At 39.0% G+C, this 18,943-nt stretch overlaps 1 protein-coding gene across 2 annotated transcripts; it reads right to left on the bottom strand.

Annotated features, from left to right (window-relative positions):
* Positions 1–1,255: 1,255 nt before the first annotated feature.
* On the bottom strand, positions 1,256–17,408 carry LOC138946222 (sperm axonemal maintenance protein CFAP97D1-like). 2 transcript variants are annotated; one of them, XM_070317749.1, is made up of 5 exons: positions 17,204–17,408; positions 15,523–15,603; positions 11,341–11,459; positions 9,979–10,162; positions 1,256–1,822 (listed from the first exon to the last, which is right to left on the bottom strand). In XM_070317749.1, exons 1-5 carry the CDS (start codon positions 17,294–17,296, stop codon positions 1,583–1,585), a joined length of 717 nt encoding a protein of 238 aa, XP_070173850.1. In that variant the 5' UTR covers positions 17,297–17,408; the 3' UTR covers positions 1,256–1,582. The 2 variants fall into 2 exon arrangements, with proteins under 2 accessions (XP_070173850.1, XP_070173848.1); XM_070317747.1 differs by lacking the exon at positions 1,256–1,822 and adding an exon at positions 3,101–8,313 and having other exon boundaries at positions 17,204–17,404.
* Positions 17,409–18,943: the final 1,535 nt, after the last annotated feature.

Here is an 18,943-nt window from a genome sequence, read left to right as displayed (position 1 = left end):
ATGGCTTTCGAGCCAATTTCTAGGATTTGTCACATTAATGGTTCATCAGAATTGATATGTGGACACACATCAGACTTTTGATTTGAAGCATACTACATTTAAGTACCTGCGATGTGAGGCCCCTCTGCTGAGTGGACACCTCCCATGAAAGGACACCCTATGAAGTCCATTTGTCTTTTAATATCTTGACCAAAATATACCTGTTATGACAGGCCAGCTGCAATGTTGTGACACTGAGCTATTGCCAAGGGTGTTGTTTCATCACATTTACCACTGTACCTATTTTAAGGATACTGTTACTGCCCAAAACACTTACTTGCAGATATGTCTTGAACACTTTTTGAGTCACTTGAGAAAATGTGACTCTATGTAATCGGTCAGTGTTAGTCTGTCCGGCCGGCCGGCCGGCCGGCCGTAGACACCACCTTAACGTTGGACTTTTCTCGGAAACTATCAAAGCGATCGGGCTCATATTTTGTTTAGTCGTGACCTCCAATGACCTCTACACTTTAACGATGGTTTCGTTGACCTTTGACCTTTTTCAAGGTCACAGGTCAGCGTCAAAGGAAAAATTAGACATTTTATATCTTTGACAAAGTTCATCGGATGTGATTGAAACTTTGTAGGATTATTCTTTACATCAAAGTATTTACATCTGTAGCCTTTTACGAACGTTATCAGAAAAACAAGGGAGATAACTAGCCTTTTCTGTTCGGCAACACACAACTTAACGTTGGGCTTTTCTCGGAAACTATAAAAGTGACCGGGCTCAAATTTTATGTGAACGTGACTCATTGTGTTGTGAATAGCAATTTCTTCCTGTCCATCTGATGCCTCATATAATATTCAGAACTGCGAAAGTGACTCGATCGAGCGTTTGCTCTTCTTGTTTGTTTTGGTTTAAAATTCACAACCTAGTCCAACAACATGGTATGTGCGTGTGTAGAACTAAAATAGGTTCCAGATGCTCTGCTGAAATGATGTGTGCACACTTGCCATTTTAAGAGTGAAGGGAAAGGATGAATTTTCCATCTCTGCACTTTTGATGCTTAAATTTTTATTTCTTTGTGTATTTTCACGCAACTTTTATATGTATGTCCACACATAGTACAGCAAATTCATCACACACACAAACACATAATTCTGGAATTAAAAAAAACAAAAACAAAAAAAACAACAGCTAGAAGACGAAAAGCAGAAACATCATTCACACAGATCAAATATGCAAAACTCAGAATTATAAATGCTTTATTTTTTTACAACATTTTTGTTTCAGAACATTCAGTTTTCAACAATGCAAATAGTATTACAATTTGAAATGAGCAAGCAAACCAACAAACAAGAGACTGGAAAGAAAACAATATGGAGATTCTTGTGATTCATGTACATATTGTACAGTGATTTGAAACAGTGTTTCCATGATCATGAAACTAAGACTTTTGATAAAATCAAATCATTACCAATTGTACAGGATCATGAAATGAGAGTTTTGTTAAAGATTGCATAAGGTTTGTTTGTTAAAGATTGCATAAAATTGCATAGATTATTCTTCTCAACACCATATAAAAATCAGTTAGGTGTTTTATGCTTTTTCCTCTTCTGTTTTGTCTGTAGAGTCTGTCTGTTGTTGAGTTGATTCCTCTGCCTTTTTCCCTTCCTTTTCCTCTTCCTTTTCCTCATTCTCTTCTTCTTCCTCATCCTCGTCCTGTCTCTCCTCATCCTGTCTCTCCTCATCCTGTCTCTCCTCATCCTGTCTCTCCTCATCCTGTCTCTCCTCATCCTGTCTCTCCTCATCACTGTTCTCCTGGCGGGCAGTCCTCTCCTGTAAACACCAGGAAAGCAATTTTAGCAACATGTCTTATTCTGCCTTTAACTTTTGGTTAAAAGAAATATAATGAAAAATGTGAGTATAGGGCTTTATGTAACCTCTTCATGATGAAAATGATAACACAATACGCTATTTTAGCAACATGTCTTATTCTGCCTCTTATTTTTGGTGCCAAAGATATGAATGATAAATGTGTACATACAACTATAGGGCTTAATGTAACCTCTTCATGATACAAATCATACCAATATTAATTATTAATAGTACATGTAATATGAATAATTGTCAAATAATACATGTGCATTTGTAACTACAACGATGGTCATACATGTACACTACTTTACAGTAAGCCAAGAAATTTAACTATTTATTTATTTATTTATATGGGAGATTTATATAGCGCTTGACATTCTCTAAGCGCTTTACATATTAATTTCTGCCGTGTGAGATGGAATTGTTTACACAATATATCACGCATTCACATCGGCCAGTAAATCTCAAGCCATTACGGCGAATATTTACTTTTCACGGCCTATTATTCCAAGTCACACGGGTATTTGGTGGACATTTTGTTTATCTATGCCTATACATTTTTGCCAGGAAAGACCCTTTTGTCAATCGTAGGATCATTAACGTGCACACCCCAATGTAGTGTACCTTATGTAATTGGAGGCCTAAATGTAAATCACGAAAAGCAGAAGACAGTTTACTGTCTTCACAATCAAAAACCTAGAAAGGTTTTTTGATTCTGAATTTTGGAACGTTGGCAGTCTCTTTGTTTTTGGACTGTCTCCACAGTTTTGTTGCTGTTATTATTATTTGTAATTGAAAACAAGTTCCTCAGACAAAGGAATAAAATTGCAAATTACAGCATTTATATACATCATAAAAGATTCATACTCACCACATCCTCTAAATCAGAATCCAAGAATGACCAAATTTGGTTTGAAATTTTAAGTCATTCAAACTCTCATGGAATTTGAACAAAGACAAAAATATATTTTGAAATTGTAAAACTAGCTTGATGTGTGTTTCTGAAGGCATTCGTGAAATCATTTATGTTCACTTTTACATTGTGTTTCTTTCCTTTCTCACAGTTCCAGATAGTAAAGAATAGGTGTAGACATACTAACTTTGTATCTGGATAAAGTTTTAATTGCACACAGTACAACAACACACACACACACACACACACACACACACACACACACACACACACACACACACACACACACACACACACGGATGCATTCAAAATGACAGAGTAAGTGGTTTTCTCTTTTGGTAGATATATTATTTTTTTTACACATCAATAGTTTGAGCAAGAAGTTCCATGTTTCAATTATAAATAAACGTGTAAAGTATAGTATTTAAGCAACACCTGTCTTCGTTCATTCCAACTGTTTCTACCATAACATCTCCAAGTAAATCCCTTCGAATGCAAAGCAGTTTATGTTAAACCAAAAGCACACACTTGTTGTTAAGAAGGCAGTTATTAACAGCGCAAACAATGACAAAGGCGAAAGATTTTGACTGGGTACTGTGGCAGTGTTGGTACAAACCACCATGAAAGGACCTTCAAATGGAGGAAACAAGTCTAGAAATGGAATTTGTCTAACCAATTGATAGGAAAGCAAACTTTGTTTTTGAAAAACTATTAATTTCAGTTTTATTTGGTGGACACAAATTAAATATGAAATATAACTCCCATGCCGCGTACAGCTTAAAACAAGTCGCGTAAGGCGAAAATACAACATTTAGTCAAGTAGCTGTCGAACTCACAGAATGAAACTGAACGCAATGCAACGCAGCAAGACCGTATACTCGTAGCATCGTCAGTCCACCGCTCACGGTAAAGGCAGTGAAATTGACAAGAAGAGCGGGGTAGTACTTGCGCTGAGAAGGATAGCACGCTTTTCTGTACCTCTCTTCGTTTTAACTTTCTGAGCGTGTTTTTAATCCAAACATATCATATCTATATGTTTTTGGAATCAGGAACCGACAAGGAATAAGATGAAAGTGTTTTTAAATTGATTTCGACAATTTAATTTTGATAATAATTTGTATATATATTTAATTTTCAGAGCTTGTTTTTAATCCAAATATAACATATTTATATGTTTTTGGAATCAGCAAAATAATGGAGAATAAGATGAACGTAAATTTGGATCGTTTTATAAATTTTTATTTATTTTTACAATTTTCCGATTTTTAATGACCAAAGTCATTAATTAATTTTTAAGCCACCAAGCTGAAATGCAATACCGAAGTCCGGGCTTTATCGAAGATTACTCAACCAACATTTCAATCAATTTGATTAAAAAAATGAGGGCGTGACAGTGCTGCTTCAACTTTCACAAAAAGCCGGATATGACGTTTGTTTGTTTGTTTGTTTATTTGTTGCTTAACGTCCAGCCGACTACGCAGAGCCATATCAGGACGAGGAAGGGGGGGATGAAGGGGGCCACTTGTCAAGCGATTCCTGTTTACAAATGCACTAACCCATTACTTGTGTCCCAGCAGGCTTTAGTAAAACTAAATTAATACCTACTGGAAGATTACCAGTTTCCAGTATGTTAAAATAGGCTTAACCTATCTACTGCTGGACTTACATCAGAACACTAACAAATTAAACTATACATGAATCGCGAGACAAGCGGCAATAGAAAAGATTTTTGGAAAAAATACAGGTGAATGAGCAAGAAGGCAGAAAAAAGAAAAGAATTCATGAAGAAAAAGAGAGCATGACAGGAAAGAGGAACCAAAAATCTACCTAACAGCAAACTAGAAAGCTCCTGCGGTTCCAAAAACAGGAGGGGCCTTTAATTTCATAACCGCAGTGCCCCACTGCGGGAGGATATGACGTCATCAAAGACATTTATCAAAAAAATGAAAAAAACGTTCGGGGATTTCATACCCAGGAACTCTCATGTCAAATTTCATAAAGATCGGTCCAGTAGTTTAGTCTGAATCGCTCTACACACACACACACACACACAGACACACACACGCACATACACCACGACCCTCGTTTCGATTCCCCCTCGATGTTAAAATATTTAGTCAAAACTTGACTAAATATAAAAAAGGAAAAAAGAAAAGAAAAAAGACACAAAATGTAAACAAAAAATAACAATTGGAAATCTTAACCCTTAGTTCTAAAAATGATTTCAAAGCCACTTGTCTATGTCCTTACAACTGATCGAAATGTAATAGAAGAATTTTATTTCTGTTTTCATTGCCCTTGAGGCCACATTTGTTTTAACTGAAACAACCACCAAATATTGCATGCTAATGCTGACTGAATGAAGTAAACTTCAATGAGAGGATAGAAAATATAATGTAACAGAAAAAATAGAAACATACTTGTTATATTCACTAACGATACCAGGAAAGAAGACTAAGACAAAGCTAAAATAATGATGAGGTGTATTATTTAACAGATAGATTTTGAGCACAAGTGAAAATAGCACAAAACGAAACACAGGACCAGGGACCTCTAATATAGGTCTGAAATATTTAAAAATTAATGTACAAGAAGAGAAATAAAAATGTGTTCAAGGTTGACTAAAACGGTGATAATGCTGATAACCGAACAAAGCATTGTTCTCCACTCCACTGATCACAGCTATAAACTTTACAATTCATTAAAATAAGATAGACGACAAAAAATAAAATATATCTAAATGAGTGGTCAATCATTACAACTGATACAGAAAGGTGCTTACATGAAATGCGTATGGCTTCTGGTGATAAATTTAAATCAAACAAACAATAAGAGTGTTTATTTTAAGCAAGCCTGTTTCACTTTCCCTCTTTTCACTCATTCAAATGTGCTTTATTACTTCAATGATTGTTTGCCCTCTCAAAGCATTTCAAACATTATTTTTGGCTCACGTAAGTGTAGCCTATGCGATGATAAACTTTGTCTGTCTGTGCGTGTGTGTGTGTGTGTGTGTGTGTGTGTGTGTGTATGTGATAGAAACTTTAACATTTGAAGACGTCACATTATGGCGTAAGAGGGTTAGACGTCACGCGAAGGAATTACTGAAAGTCTCGGTCATTGTTATTTTGAGCGGGCCGAGACTAGTTGGCAGTCGTGTCCCTGTAAGTAGGCTACATGCAGACAAACAGATCTAGATCTAGTGTCTCGCTTTCTTGCACAGTGTCACCTATGTGTGTGTGTGTGTATGTGTGACGGAGTGATTGAGTTTGTGTTACTGTTTGTCGATTTCTTACGTGAGCCTTGAAGGCTTCGCCTCTTGTTAGTACATGTACTCCAAAGAAAAAAACAATGGCGAAGCTGATTTAAAGTGACAATCCCTGATTAAGCTGCAGGTTTATTAGTGAGAGAGTGAGAATGTTGGCGCATGATGACTATACTTAGTAAGTACAAAAAAGGAGACGGTCAAAATTAAATTTGCTGTACACAAAACATTCACCTTCAGTCTATCCCACCAAACATTGAAAAGATAAAGTTTGTTGAAAAATGCAACACAAATAAAATGCATGAATTTTCTTTTTACATCAACACACACTTAAAGCCACTTTTAAATACAAACTGATTGGCACAAAATGTATAGAATAAAAATCTAAACAACAATATGACTGTGGGTATAGAATAAAGAAATAAACAATCATGGGAAAATTATGCTTTACAGGAGACATTGTCCAAACAAAAATACTCGTAAGATCAAATGATTTAACTGACATTTTCAATGTGGGTAGAAAAATATTACCAAACACAGTTGGGATTTTCTACAAAGACTAAGACAAAATCAAGTTGCTCTTTAAAGTTACAAAAATGAGGGTTTGGTCACAGACATATAATCGTACTTATCTGAAAATAATGTTTGGGAAAAAAATCATGGATTCTGGTTGACAAATTTCTGACAAATGCATGATGCAAAGTACCATCAAGGAATGTTGAAAGAATAACATTTAAAGAACGCTTGTGCATCTGAATTTTGTTCTTCTGGAACAGAAGCATCTGCAGATGAATTCTTGTTTTAAACCCAGAGACCGAAATGAAGATTGAGCATACTTCAGAAGTGTTGACACTAACGTAATAATACTGTGTGGAACTAAGTATTCAGGGTGCAGGAATTATCTTTTTCAAGTTTAGAACACAAGAGATCAACGTTATCACAATTTTATCACAAATGTTTGATTTTTGATCTCAACTTGAAGTATTCAAGATATGCTTCTTTGACATGGTGAAAATGAAAATGGAGGAAAACAATATGAGAACAACAGTTTGGTAAAACATGCTAATTACCATACAGAAATCAATTTAATCACAAAAATAAAGAATTAACACACAAAGAAACACAATCAATCACAACCTTTGATATAACTGAAAACGCAGTGTAAAGTTTTTGATACATGTAGTAATAAGTGAGACAGGTGAGATTTACATTATTCACAGGTAAAATGCAAGATTAGACACTTGCTGGAATTTTGAAGCTTAAATAAATATCATCTGTGGAAAATGTTTAATGCAAGGGTACATCTGCAAATGGATTTATTAGTTACATTGACAGTATAATGGTTAGTGTGTTACCTCTTTTATTTTTATTTTTTAGTGCTGGACAAATGATCAACAGCTAAAGCTTACAGCATGTGCAATTGTTTTCAACAGGTGAGAAGGCACCTTTGGAAAGAGACAAAACATTTACATTCCATTAACTGCACTTTTATCACCTGCATTTGTATTTCAATGTACAAAGAAAACAGAACAGATACATGCAAGGAACTGGCAAAAAGAACCCAAATGAAACTTTTACGAATCATAAATGCAAGATTAGAAGAGGTTTCTGAACGTGTGCTCTATAATGAGTGAAGAGGTGCCATTGTTTTGAATGGTAAGCGTAAAACATTGCCTGCTTATCAGTCTCTTTACTCACCATACATTTCTTACATAAAAACAAGATCAGGACACCCTTGACTGACAAAATTCTTTGGAATACGAAACATCACCATCAGTGTCAGAGAGAACCAGTAAGATTTCGGGGGGGGGGGGGGGGGGGGGAGGGGGGATTATTCTCCTCTTAGGCTGTTTCTTTTTGTTGTTCCAGATGGGAAGATTCCTCCTTCTGCTGTGTGTTTGTGTTTTCTTTCTCCTGTAGCGTGCTGGGTTCTTTCTTCTGCTGTTCTGGATCCTTCTTTTGCTCTGGCTCCTTTTTCTGTGCAGACTGTTTCTTCTGCTGTTCCGGCTCCTTCTGCTCCGACTCCTTCTGCTCCGGCTCCTTCTTCTGCTCCGGCTCCTTCTTCTGTTTCTTCTCCTTTTTAGGCGTTTTCTTCTCCTTCTCTTTCTGTTGTTTCTCTTCCTCTTCTTTCTCCTTCTGTTGTCGTGCTTGCTCCTCCTCTTCGTCCTTTTGTTTCTGCTGTTCGTCTTCTTCACGCTTCTCCTGCGATCGGCTTTCACCCTGACGTTTCTGCTCCTGCTCCTTTTGACGGCTCTTGGAACGATCCTTCTGATTTTCCTGAAACATGAGCCGTGTTAAGAGATGGTGTGCAGATGTGGGTGTGGATGTGACAATGTGCGATGTATGCTATTTTTGTGAAAATGTTGTCTTTGTCATGACTGACAAAGTGCTAAAAACAAGGGGTTTCTTTATTGGCATGATTTTACATTATGTAAAATGCGCAGGCATTGCTCATCTAAGTCCCCCCAAACCAGCTATACTTCAGTAGCATATGAACAAAAATGTACACAAAAGACCCGACAAATAAAAAATAAAAAATATAACACAACAAAATCAAAGCAATTTACAAATGAAGGGGGAAAGACTGACAGAGGAACAGAAAATGTTCCAACCATAAAAGCAGACTGAAACTGACCTTTCAAAGATCATTCAAGAGTATTTCCCCAAGAAAAAAAAGATCTGAATGCAAACAACACATTTCAAGATTGTAGCTCTTGCTGTGATTTCGGAATGGGTGACAGCTTGATGGTATTCAACGTTAGCGCCTTACTGGACTGTATATTGCAGATGAGATGCCTGATAGTGCCGCACACACAAGGAAAAGTATTTGCCAAGAATTTTAGAAGTTAAATGCTGATACTTAAATGGTCATTCTTCATCAATGAAAATGGAGGCTGTGATCTGATGCGTGTTTTTCAACCTCAAAGTTGAACTGCAAACAGCACTTTCATGGGTGGATAGAGAAGTAACACATGATCACAGCAAGACAACTCGCACAGCAAGATGGCGTGATGATTAGAAAGCCAAAACATCATGGTGCAAAACACAAAGAAACTCAAATAACCAAACAAAAACTCAACCTCCCCGTTCCAGGTGAAAAGAAAAAAAAAAATTGAAACCACAAACTCAAAAACCAAATTGCAAACTCGCTTATAATTTATTTCCAAAGCTTACCTCTGTTAATATTGCTCACCTGCTTCTTTTTCAAACTAATTATCTTTAATAGAACAGTGAAACCCCCATTTTAAGACCCAACCGATGGAAGATTTTTTTTCTCCAGATTTGTATTCCGTACAACTTCAGTGAACTTACCTCTGTTTAAAAAAAAGGCACAGTGCAGCTCACAGCCTTCGTTTTGCGTTTTTGTTGCAGCTGAGTGCATTTACAGTTCAAAAATCCTCCTATGGTAGTAAAACAAACCCAAAACTACCCAACGACGACATCTATGAAGCTCGACAGTTTCTTGTTCACGCGAGTGCATAAATTAACCTAGTTATTACGTGGAACGTGTTTGGTCGGAGTTCGATTCAAATGAGTGATTCCGGCCTCCATTTTGTTTTACACAAACTCATGATGACGTCTGACATAGTTTGCTAGTGACGTGTCTTTTTGTGCATGATGTGGTGATCTACCTGATCTAAATTTAGATCCAAAAATAGGTCAAGACCAGCCGGGTCCGAGTACGAAATTAATTCGTAAAAAAATCGCAGTTCTTGACTCTTTGGGTGCAAGTCAATGAAACTTGGTAGTTCTTCTAACGGATAGCTGCCTGAGGTATGACTAAAAGCCCCAGGGGCTCCGTGCACCTGGATTTGACAAGTTCAGTACCATTAAAACTCCCTCTCCATTCAGACCTCATTTTCTTAAAATGTTTTTGGGTCTTAAAAGGCGGATTCCACTGTAATCAAGCCACAATTCCCAGGAAAGACGCACACCACTTACCTCTTCCAACCACCAGTCTTTAGGGAAAGCGGAAATGCTGTCCATGAATTTCTGGTTCTCCTCCCAGTCTTTGGCCCAGACCTGTACACTGTACTCGGGTTTCCTCATGTTGATTCGCTTCAAGATCTCCTGGTTCTCTCGCGTCACACGCAGCAACTCCCGCTGTCGCTTCTCACGGTTCAAGCTGAAACCAAGCACAGTTACAGGTTTTTAAACATGGACGAGAGACGAGAACCTTTAAGTCTCCATCTCTCGGTTCAAGCTGAAACCAAGCAGATCGAGTTACAGGTTTTTACACATGGACGAGAACCTAAGTCTCCGTCTCTCGGTTAAAGCTTAAAGCCAAGCAGATCGAGTTACAGGTTTTTACACATGGACGAGAACCTAAGTCTCCATCTCACGGTTTAAGCTGAAACCAAGCAGATCGAGTTACAGGTTTTTACACATGGACGAGAACCTAAGTCTCCATCTCACGGTTCAAGTTGAAACCTGGAGCAGATCGAGTTACAGCTTTTTACACATGGACGAGAACTAAGTCTCCATCTCACGGTTCAAGCTGAAACCAAGCAGAAAGAGTTACAGGATTTTACACATGGACGAGAACCTAAGTCTCCATCTCACGGTTCAAGCTGAAACCAAGCTCCGTAACATCTTTTTACACCTGGACACAATTAAACCAAAGTCTCCATTGGATTTCAAATGCAGAAACTTGCGCTGTCTTTTTTCATGGTTCAAGCTGAAACCAAGCACTGTGAGTTACAGGTTTTTAAGTATGAACACTATAACCAATTTAGTCTCTGTCTGGTTTTCTGTGACTATATAGGAATAGATCCTGAGCTAACTCGCTGAAGTTTGAAAAACAAACGATACTCAACTGTGACCCCCTGTGTAATGTAAGTTGCATCTTAATTTCTTTTAACCAAATCAAAGGGTCGCATTTTTTAAGTCCAAGATTGGCGCATGCGCATTAACCGCAATGAGAAGGATTGTTCAGCAGAGGTTTCAGTTTGTGACACCGGCCACGGCCGCCTGGTGGGTTAAGGGTTGAGATTTTCCCGATCTCCCAGGTCAACTTCTGTGCAGACCTGCTAGTGCCTTACCCCCCTTCGTGTGTACACGCAAGCACAAAGACCAAGTGCGCACGGAAAAGATCCTGTAATCCATGTCAGAGTTCGGTAGGTTATACAAACACGAAAATACCCAGCATGCTTCCTCCGAAATCGGCGTATGCTGCCTGAATGGTGGGGTAAAAACGGTCATACACGAAAAAACCCACTCATGCAAAAACATGAGTGAACGTGGGAGTTTCAGCCCATGAACAAAGAAGAAGAAGAATCGCTCCAAAGAAAAACAAAGGGTCACCTCTTGTATTCATAGTTGTTGCGGTTGTCGATCCTGCCTCTTGTTCTCATGATGTATGACATTTTTTCCAACAAAATGCGGTTGTCACGCTCGATGGTGGCCAGTCGCTCCTCCTCCAACTGTTGGTATAGAAATCATTACAATCTTTTGATGAATGCATGAGCGCAAAAATAAAATAAAATAAAACAATAAAATTATTCTGTACTGTACTTCAAAGTATACATCTGCCAGCGAGGGGTGGGGGGTGATAATTATGTTGGGAAATAAGGGGTAGGGGTGGGGTGGTGGTGATGTAAAAGTAAAAATTAAGAAAAAAAAAATTATACTAAAAAAAAAATGCACAAATAAATGTTTGCCTTTTTGTAAGAGACACGCCACATGAAACAGTAATGTCTTAAGCTGAAGGGGAGAAAAAACCCACTAAAAACACAGACAAAAAACAATGAATACGGAAGCCACAAAGAAACCAAAAATCAAACAAGGAGCTGCACTTATATGCAAAGGGCAAATTCACCAGACTGACAACCCAGACAGAACTTCTCTTATCAAGGTATTCTGAATTGTCCTGCGAGTGACACCACTACAACTCCAGACCAAACCATAAAGCACTTGAGTGTTGGCCTCAAGTACCCAACTTGTGAAGCCGTCCCCTTTTCTCCAAGTAATATAGGGACACTTTGTCTGACAGTATTAGATTCCAGTTGATCTAATGCTGCTTGCTCCACTCCATGTACGACAGTTATACCTACTGAAACTACAGGATATTGTTAAGAAAGCCTTGGGTATGCTTGGGAGTGGCCGGTGTGTTCGGTTAAGACATCAGTTAAAACCACTTTCTTCAAACAAAATACAGTGTCCTAAAAGGGGGGGTCCACTGAACCTGTATTAACTGAAACAGCAGGTATGAAAAGTAAAAGATTTAGCATGTTCCTTTGATTCTAAAGGGGGTTTATGAGCATGAATAGTTGATACACCTTGCATATTTAATGTCTTCAGCAGCAGCACACCATTTTATCCAAAGCCGGAAACATTATGTTTATTCATTATTGAAAGTTAAACAAAGGCTTTCCCCCTGTAGATAAAAGACAGACAGCAATTTCCCAGAGTGGTAAAAAATCAATGCCGTTTCCACACGGAGTTAAAAGGGTTGAATGTTTGCGCTGCAATGCTTGATCAATATTGCATGCTGTTCTTAAATGTCGCCATCCTGAATCGACTGTCATAGACAGTTTGTTTACCTTTCTATTTTCAGTACTCTTTGATTTTAACCTGAAATTGTAACGTCCTAAGCTTGGTTGCTATTTGGAACACTCTAGAATCTTCAACAAGGTACATGTATCTTCTGGAAAGAATATAAGGAGTATGGAAAAATGTTATGTATATGTTCATTTTTTCTCCTCTGTGTATAAGCAGACTATTATAAATACCCAGACTCACACACTCAAACACTATCATAAAAAGATGATTCAAATAAATAAAAGTGTTGAAAAATAAAAAAAATAAGAAAGAGTGTGTGCACTGTTTGCTTAAAATTCCTGAATTAAACAAAATCAAAAACAAACAAACAAATTCATCTGCACCTCAGACCAAGAAATGCTTTGCCCCCCAACACCCCCCCCCCCCCCCCTCAAAAAAAAAATTTAAAAAAAAAATAAAAAAGAAATACATCAGCCTAAAAAAATTCTTCATACAATTCTCCCATTACTGGTAACCTGTAGTTTCTGTCAGTACTGCCCTATCTCTTATCTCTACGCTAATCTCCTCACAAAAGGCATGAAAGGATCTAATCTTTGGTGAGTGCCAACTTAACCCACACAGGGATTTTCAGGCAGTGAAAGTCCCATTTAGCATCTTCGGGCACTGTTCAACTAATACCCTTGGAGCTGATAATGTTGATGATTGCTGGATTCATAACTGTATCACTGAATCATGGATTTCATCTGTAGTACATTGCACGCACATTCTCCTGATAACAAAAGTGATAGCCTAAAAATGGATGAGAGGAATTCCAACGGATTCTGTAAACAGTTCTTTCTAGAAAACCCCATTTTCAAGGTGATCGTATTTGTCTGTGGTAATGTTTATTCCACTGCAGCTAGACATTAATAATCCATCTTCATGATTTAATCTGAAGTATACAAATCAGATCGGAATGATGTGCTGTTCAATGCAAGTGAAATATTCCACTTCAATTCAAATGTAAAATTTATTTTGTGAACATATTGAACAATGTTTTTTTTACTGATGTTCAATACAACAATTAATCCTGTTCATGTTCTTTATACATGTACGTACACTGAAATAGCTTGGATGGACATTGAAGCCTCATAAGAAAATGAGAGGGCATATTCAAAACTCCAAGGCCTAACAAGAAGAAAAAAAAGAAGAAAAAAACAGAGAGAAAAGTCACAGTATGAAAGACATGAGCAACATACAAACAGAAAAGACAGTGGCTGGGAATTGGAAGAAAATATTGTTTCTTTTCAATGAAGAGATTCTAAACAAAAGTTTCTACTGCCACAATGGAACCCGCTTTCAAGACCTCTAAAAGTCCGGGTCTTTCATCGAAGGTGGGGAAGGATGTGAGAAGGGGGTTCTGCTGTGTGTGAAGATGGTAAATATCAAGTAATACAGTGGAACCCCCCTTTTAAGACTCCCCCTCCCCCCTTTTAAGACTCCCCCTCCCCCTTTTAAGACTCCCCCTCCCCCTTTTAAGACTCCCCCTCCCCCTTTTAAGACTCCCCCCTTTAAGACTCCCCCTCCCCCTTTTAAGACTCTCCCTCCCCCTTTTAAGACTCCCCCTCCCCCTTTTAAGACTCCCCTCCCCCCTTTTAAGACTCCCCCTTTTAAGACTCCCCTCCCCCCTTTTAAGACTCCCCTCCCCCCTTTTAAGACTCCCCCTCCCCCCTTTTAAGACTCCCCCTCCCCCTTGTAAGACTCCCCCTCCCCCTTTTAAGACTCCCCCTCCCCCTTTTAAGACTCCCCTCCCCTTGTAAGACTCCCCCTCCCCCTTTTAAGACTCCCCCTCCCCCTTGTAAGACTCCCCCTCCCCCCTTTTAAGACTCCCCCTCCCCCTTGTAAGACTCCCCCTCCCCCTTTTAAGACTCCCCTCCCCCTTGTAAGACTCCCCCTCCCCCTTTTAAGACTCCCCTCCCCCTTGTAAGACTCCCCCTCCCCCTTTTAAGACTCCCCTCCCCCTTGTAAGACTCCCCCTCCCCCTTGTAAGACTCCCCCTCCCCCCTTTTAAGACTCCCCTCCCCCTTTTAAGACTCTCCCTCCCCCCTTTTAAGACTCCCCCTCCCCCTTGTAAGACTCCCCCTCCCCCTTGTAAGACTCCCCCTCCCCCCTTTTAAGACTCCCCTCCCCCTTTTAAGACTCTCCCTCCCCCCTTTTAAGACTCCCCTCCCCCTTGTAAGACTCCCCCTCCCCCTTTTAAGACTCCCTCCCCCCTTTTAAGACTCCCCCTCCCCCTTGTAAGACTCCCCCTCCCCCCTTTTAAGACTCCCCTCCCCCTTTTAAGACTCTCCCTCCCCCCTTTTAAGACTCCCCCTCCCCCTTGTAAGACTCCCCCTCCCCCCTTTTAAGACTCCCCTCCCCCTTGTAAGACTCCCCCTCCCCCTTTTAAGACTCCCTCCCCCCTTTTAAGACTCCCCCTCCCCCTTTTAAGACTCCCCCTCCCCCCTTTTAAGACTCCCCCTCCCCCCTTTTAAGACTCCCCCTCCCCCTTGTAAGACTCCCCCTCCCCCCTTTTAAGACTCCCCTCCCCCTTGTAAGACTCCCCCTCCCCCTTTTAAGACTCCCCCTCCCCCCTTTTAAGACTCCCCTCCCCCTTTTAAGACTCTCCCTCCCCCTTTTAAGACTCCCCCTTTTAAGACTCTCCCTCTCCCTTTTAAGACTCTCCCTCCCCCTTTTAAGACTCCCCTCCCCCCTTTTAAGACTCCCCCTCCCCCTTTTAAGACTCCCCCTTTTAAGACTCTCCCTCTCCCTTTTAAGATTCCCCCTCCCCCCTTTTAAGACTCCCCCTCCCCCCTTTTAAGACCCTGTTTTCTCAGACTTTCTGTTCATAACCTCTGTAAATTTGCCCCATTTTAAGACTCCCTCCTTTGTAAGACGTGATTTTTTCAGATTTGTGTAGGTCTTAAAAGGGGGGTCCACTGTACGCCACATTCTTTCTTCACTTACCTGTAGCTTTTTGAGTTTAAGATGCAGGTGCATGTATGTAGGTGGCGCCTTTGTGTCAACCATTGGTGCTGCATCTTTAACCTTTTTATGAAAAAAAAAAGACAAAAGACATTTCAATAGAATGAAAATTGTAAATTACATTATAGAACTTATTAGGCCAACAACAACAAAATAGTCTGTTTATGGTAACATAGGCAAAAAAATAGGGTCGGTAGGTCGGGATTTAAAAAAAAAAAAATCTCCAAAAAAACATATTTTTAAGTTATTTTACCAAAAAACAGACTTTTTAAAAAAAAAAAGTTTTTTCCAAATGCCAAAAAAAGGTCTAGGGTTGCGCAAAAAAATAGGGTCGGTCGGGATACCGTAAACAGACTTTTTGTGTGTGTGCTTTATGTGCTGACCAGAGCTAAACATATTTCCCTCTCACCTATAAATAAAACAAGTCGGGTAAAGTGATATAAAAACATTTAGTTAATCTGTTGGCATCAAACTGAAAGATCAACACCAAAAACCAGTCATCGCCGAGACTACATTCAGATAGTCCCGGCTAACCATACCCCAAGACCGAGACGGGTCACGCTTGTCTCTGCGAAGCATGCCAACATTGTATATACTTAACCTATTTTCTTTAATTCTGAGCGCGTTTTGAAAGTAAACACAACATATCTACATATTTTTGAATTCAGAAGATGAGAAGTACTATGCAATAATTTTTCAATCTGTCAGTAAAAATTCGTTTTCAATGACAACTTTCATGAGCAAACTAATGAATTAATTTGTAAGCTTTCGAGCTGAAATGCAATACCAAAGTCCAGACTGAGTCAGAGATTGCTCAACCAAAATTTCAATCAATTTCATTGAAAAATGATGGTGTGACAGTGCCACCTCAACTTTCACTAAAAGACATTATCAACAAACATTTAAAACAAGTCTAGGGATATCATACCCAGGAACTCTTATGTCAAGTTTCATGAAGATCAGTCCAATAGTTTTCTCTGAATCGCTCTACACACACGCATACACACACACACACAGACAGACAAGGCACACATACACACCCACCCTTGTCTCAATTCCCCGTCTATGTTAAGACATTTAGCCAAAACTTGACTAAATGTAAAAAGGGTTTGGGATGACTAAAAGAATGCCATTGCTTCCCTGAGAAGGCTAGTTTTTTTAATATGTCTCTCTGGTTTACTTACACACACAATCACACCAATCCAATTTCAGTTCACTGTAAAATAAAAGGAATCCATAGCATTTGTAAAAGTGAAATGTCCCATTAAATCCCCCCCACACACACACGCCATTTGCATAACTATAATTCCCTGTCTGAAGAAATATGTCAAATTACTGTCGAAATGACGTCTGAGAGTCTGGCACAAGTAACGTAGAGTTACAGGCTTTTCTGGAAACAGACTCTAAGTTTTATTCTCTACCTTACACTCCTGAAGCCCAAACAGTGGTGTCTGAACTATACACAGAGACAGACCAGAAAGTAAGAGAAAAACGAAAGAAACAAAATCATGATTCTTCGTATACCTTCCGTCTTCGATGTCTAGGTACCAATACCTAGTTCTATAGACCATACGTGGAAACAGAGGACAAAATCAAAGAAAAACGAAAGAAACAAAACCACGATTTTCTTCACTTCGTTCACAGTCCAACTCTCTTCTCTTACCTTCCGTCTGTGTTCATTGTAGTAGGTAGTGTCCCACCGCTGCTGCAACATCTTATTCTGGCAGGGAAGGATTGAATTGTACGAACGATGCATTTTGTAGAAAACACAACACACCTGAACAGAAGGACACCACACTACAGCACCAGTCACTACCGCGCTTCCGTCGATACCTCTTGCTGTGAAGGCTGTTGCTATCACGTGACTGTTTGTCGACAACGACCGGAAGTCTGTCACTTATAGATTTTTGGAACCTCGCTAGCTGCGTTAGTTAGCGGGAAAGTGGTCTTGGGAGGGACCCTCGATAAAGCTCGTTAAAAATGTGTTTTTTTCGTTTTCTTTTGTAATTTCTCTGTAATGTATTAACTCCTTTCAATGAAATGTAATGTATGAGGGGCACTGAATCACTAAGCTCCTCATTCCACTCCGGCCAAAAAAGAAGAAGGAAAGCTATAGGCCTACAAGAATCTATGCAAAATGGGGAGAAAACTGATAAGCCCACGTTCACGTGTAATCTGACAAGTAAATATCCAAAACATAATCTTTATTTTCCAAGCAGTCAAGTAAGAAGATAGCTAGAGTAACCACTCATTTTGGGGCTTTCTGCTGAATTGGCATTATATCAGGCTCCGCTCCTTCAAAGAAGATTCCCCCCCCCCCAAAAAAAAATAAAAAAAAAATAAATAAAAAAAAATAAAAATTATAAGGGAGACTGAAAAGAGGACAGAGAGAAAGAGAAACAGTTCAATAAAATGACTGTAAGAACCCCATGCATAAGTACATTAGTTTACCTTTTCTTATCTTTTCTAATTTCATTACATTTAGTCAAAACATAGAGGGGGAATCGAGACGAGGGTCGTGGTGTATGCCGTGTGTGTGTGTGTGTGTGGGTGTGTAGAGCGATTCAGACTAAACTAATGGACCGATCTTTAAGAAATTTTACATGAGAGTTCCTGGGAATGATATTCCCGGATGTTTATTTTTTTATTTTTTCGATAAATGTCTTTGATGACGTCATATCCGGCTTTTTGTAAAAGTTGAGGCGGCACTGTCACACCCTCATTTTTCAAGCAAATTGATTGAAATTTTGGCAAAGCAATCTTCAACGAAGGCCGGACTTTTGTATTGCATTTCAGGTTGGTGACTTAAAAAATGAATTTGGTCATTAAAAATCGGAAACTTGTCATTAAAATATTTTTTTTAAACGATCCAAAAACAATTTCATCTTATTCTTCGTCATTTTCTGATTCCAAAAACATATACATATGTTATATTTGGATTACAAACAAGCTCTGAAAATTAAAAATATGAACATTATGATTAAAATTAATTGTCCGAAATCGATTTAGAAACAATTTCATCTTATTCCTTGTCGGTCCCTGATTCCAAAAACATATAGATATGATATGTTTGGATTAAAAACAAACTCAGTACGCTAAAAAGAATAGAGATACAGAAAAGCGTGTTATCCTAGTCAGCGCGACCATTACCGCACTTTTCTGGCTTGTCGATGTCACTGCCTTTGCCTCGAGCGGTGGACTGACAAAACTACGAGTATGTGGTCTTGGTGAAAAAATGCAGTGCGTTCAGTTTCATTCTGTGAGTTCCACAGCTTGACTAAATGTAGAAATTTCGCCTTACGCGACTTGTTTTTATTTTGCAGTTCTTTTTCTCCTAAAAATCTAATCTATAATCTGATCTGCTTGTAAATAGTGCCTTGGATATCAGGCTGAAAAATATTGC

The sequence above is a fragment of the Littorina saxatilis genome, linkage group LG13 (genome assembly GCF_037325665.1).
Source record: "Littorina saxatilis isolate snail1 linkage group LG13, US_GU_Lsax_2.0, whole genome shotgun sequence".
Taxonomy (NCBI): domain Eukaryota; kingdom Metazoa; phylum Mollusca; class Gastropoda; order Littorinimorpha; family Littorinidae; genus Littorina; species Littorina saxatilis.
The sequence above is the reverse complement of the archived record's forward strand: the minus strand, read 5'-3'. Positions and strand labels throughout refer to the sequence as shown.

Bases quoted from the DNA above. Each gene is read 5' to 3' on its own strand.
- LOC138946222 (XM_070317747.1), bottom strand. From the start codon at position 17,296: ATGCATCGTTCGTACAATTCAATCCTTCCCTGCCAGAATAAGATGTTG. The intron at 10,163-11,340 runs GTGACCCTTTGT...GCTTGGTTTCAG, and splicing joins AACAACTATGAATACAAGAG to CTTGAACCGTGAGAAGCGAC. The intron at 8,314-9,978 runs GTAAGTGGTGTG...CTCATGTTTCAG, and splicing joins AAGACTGGTGGTTGGAAGAG to GAAAATCAGAAGGATCGTTC.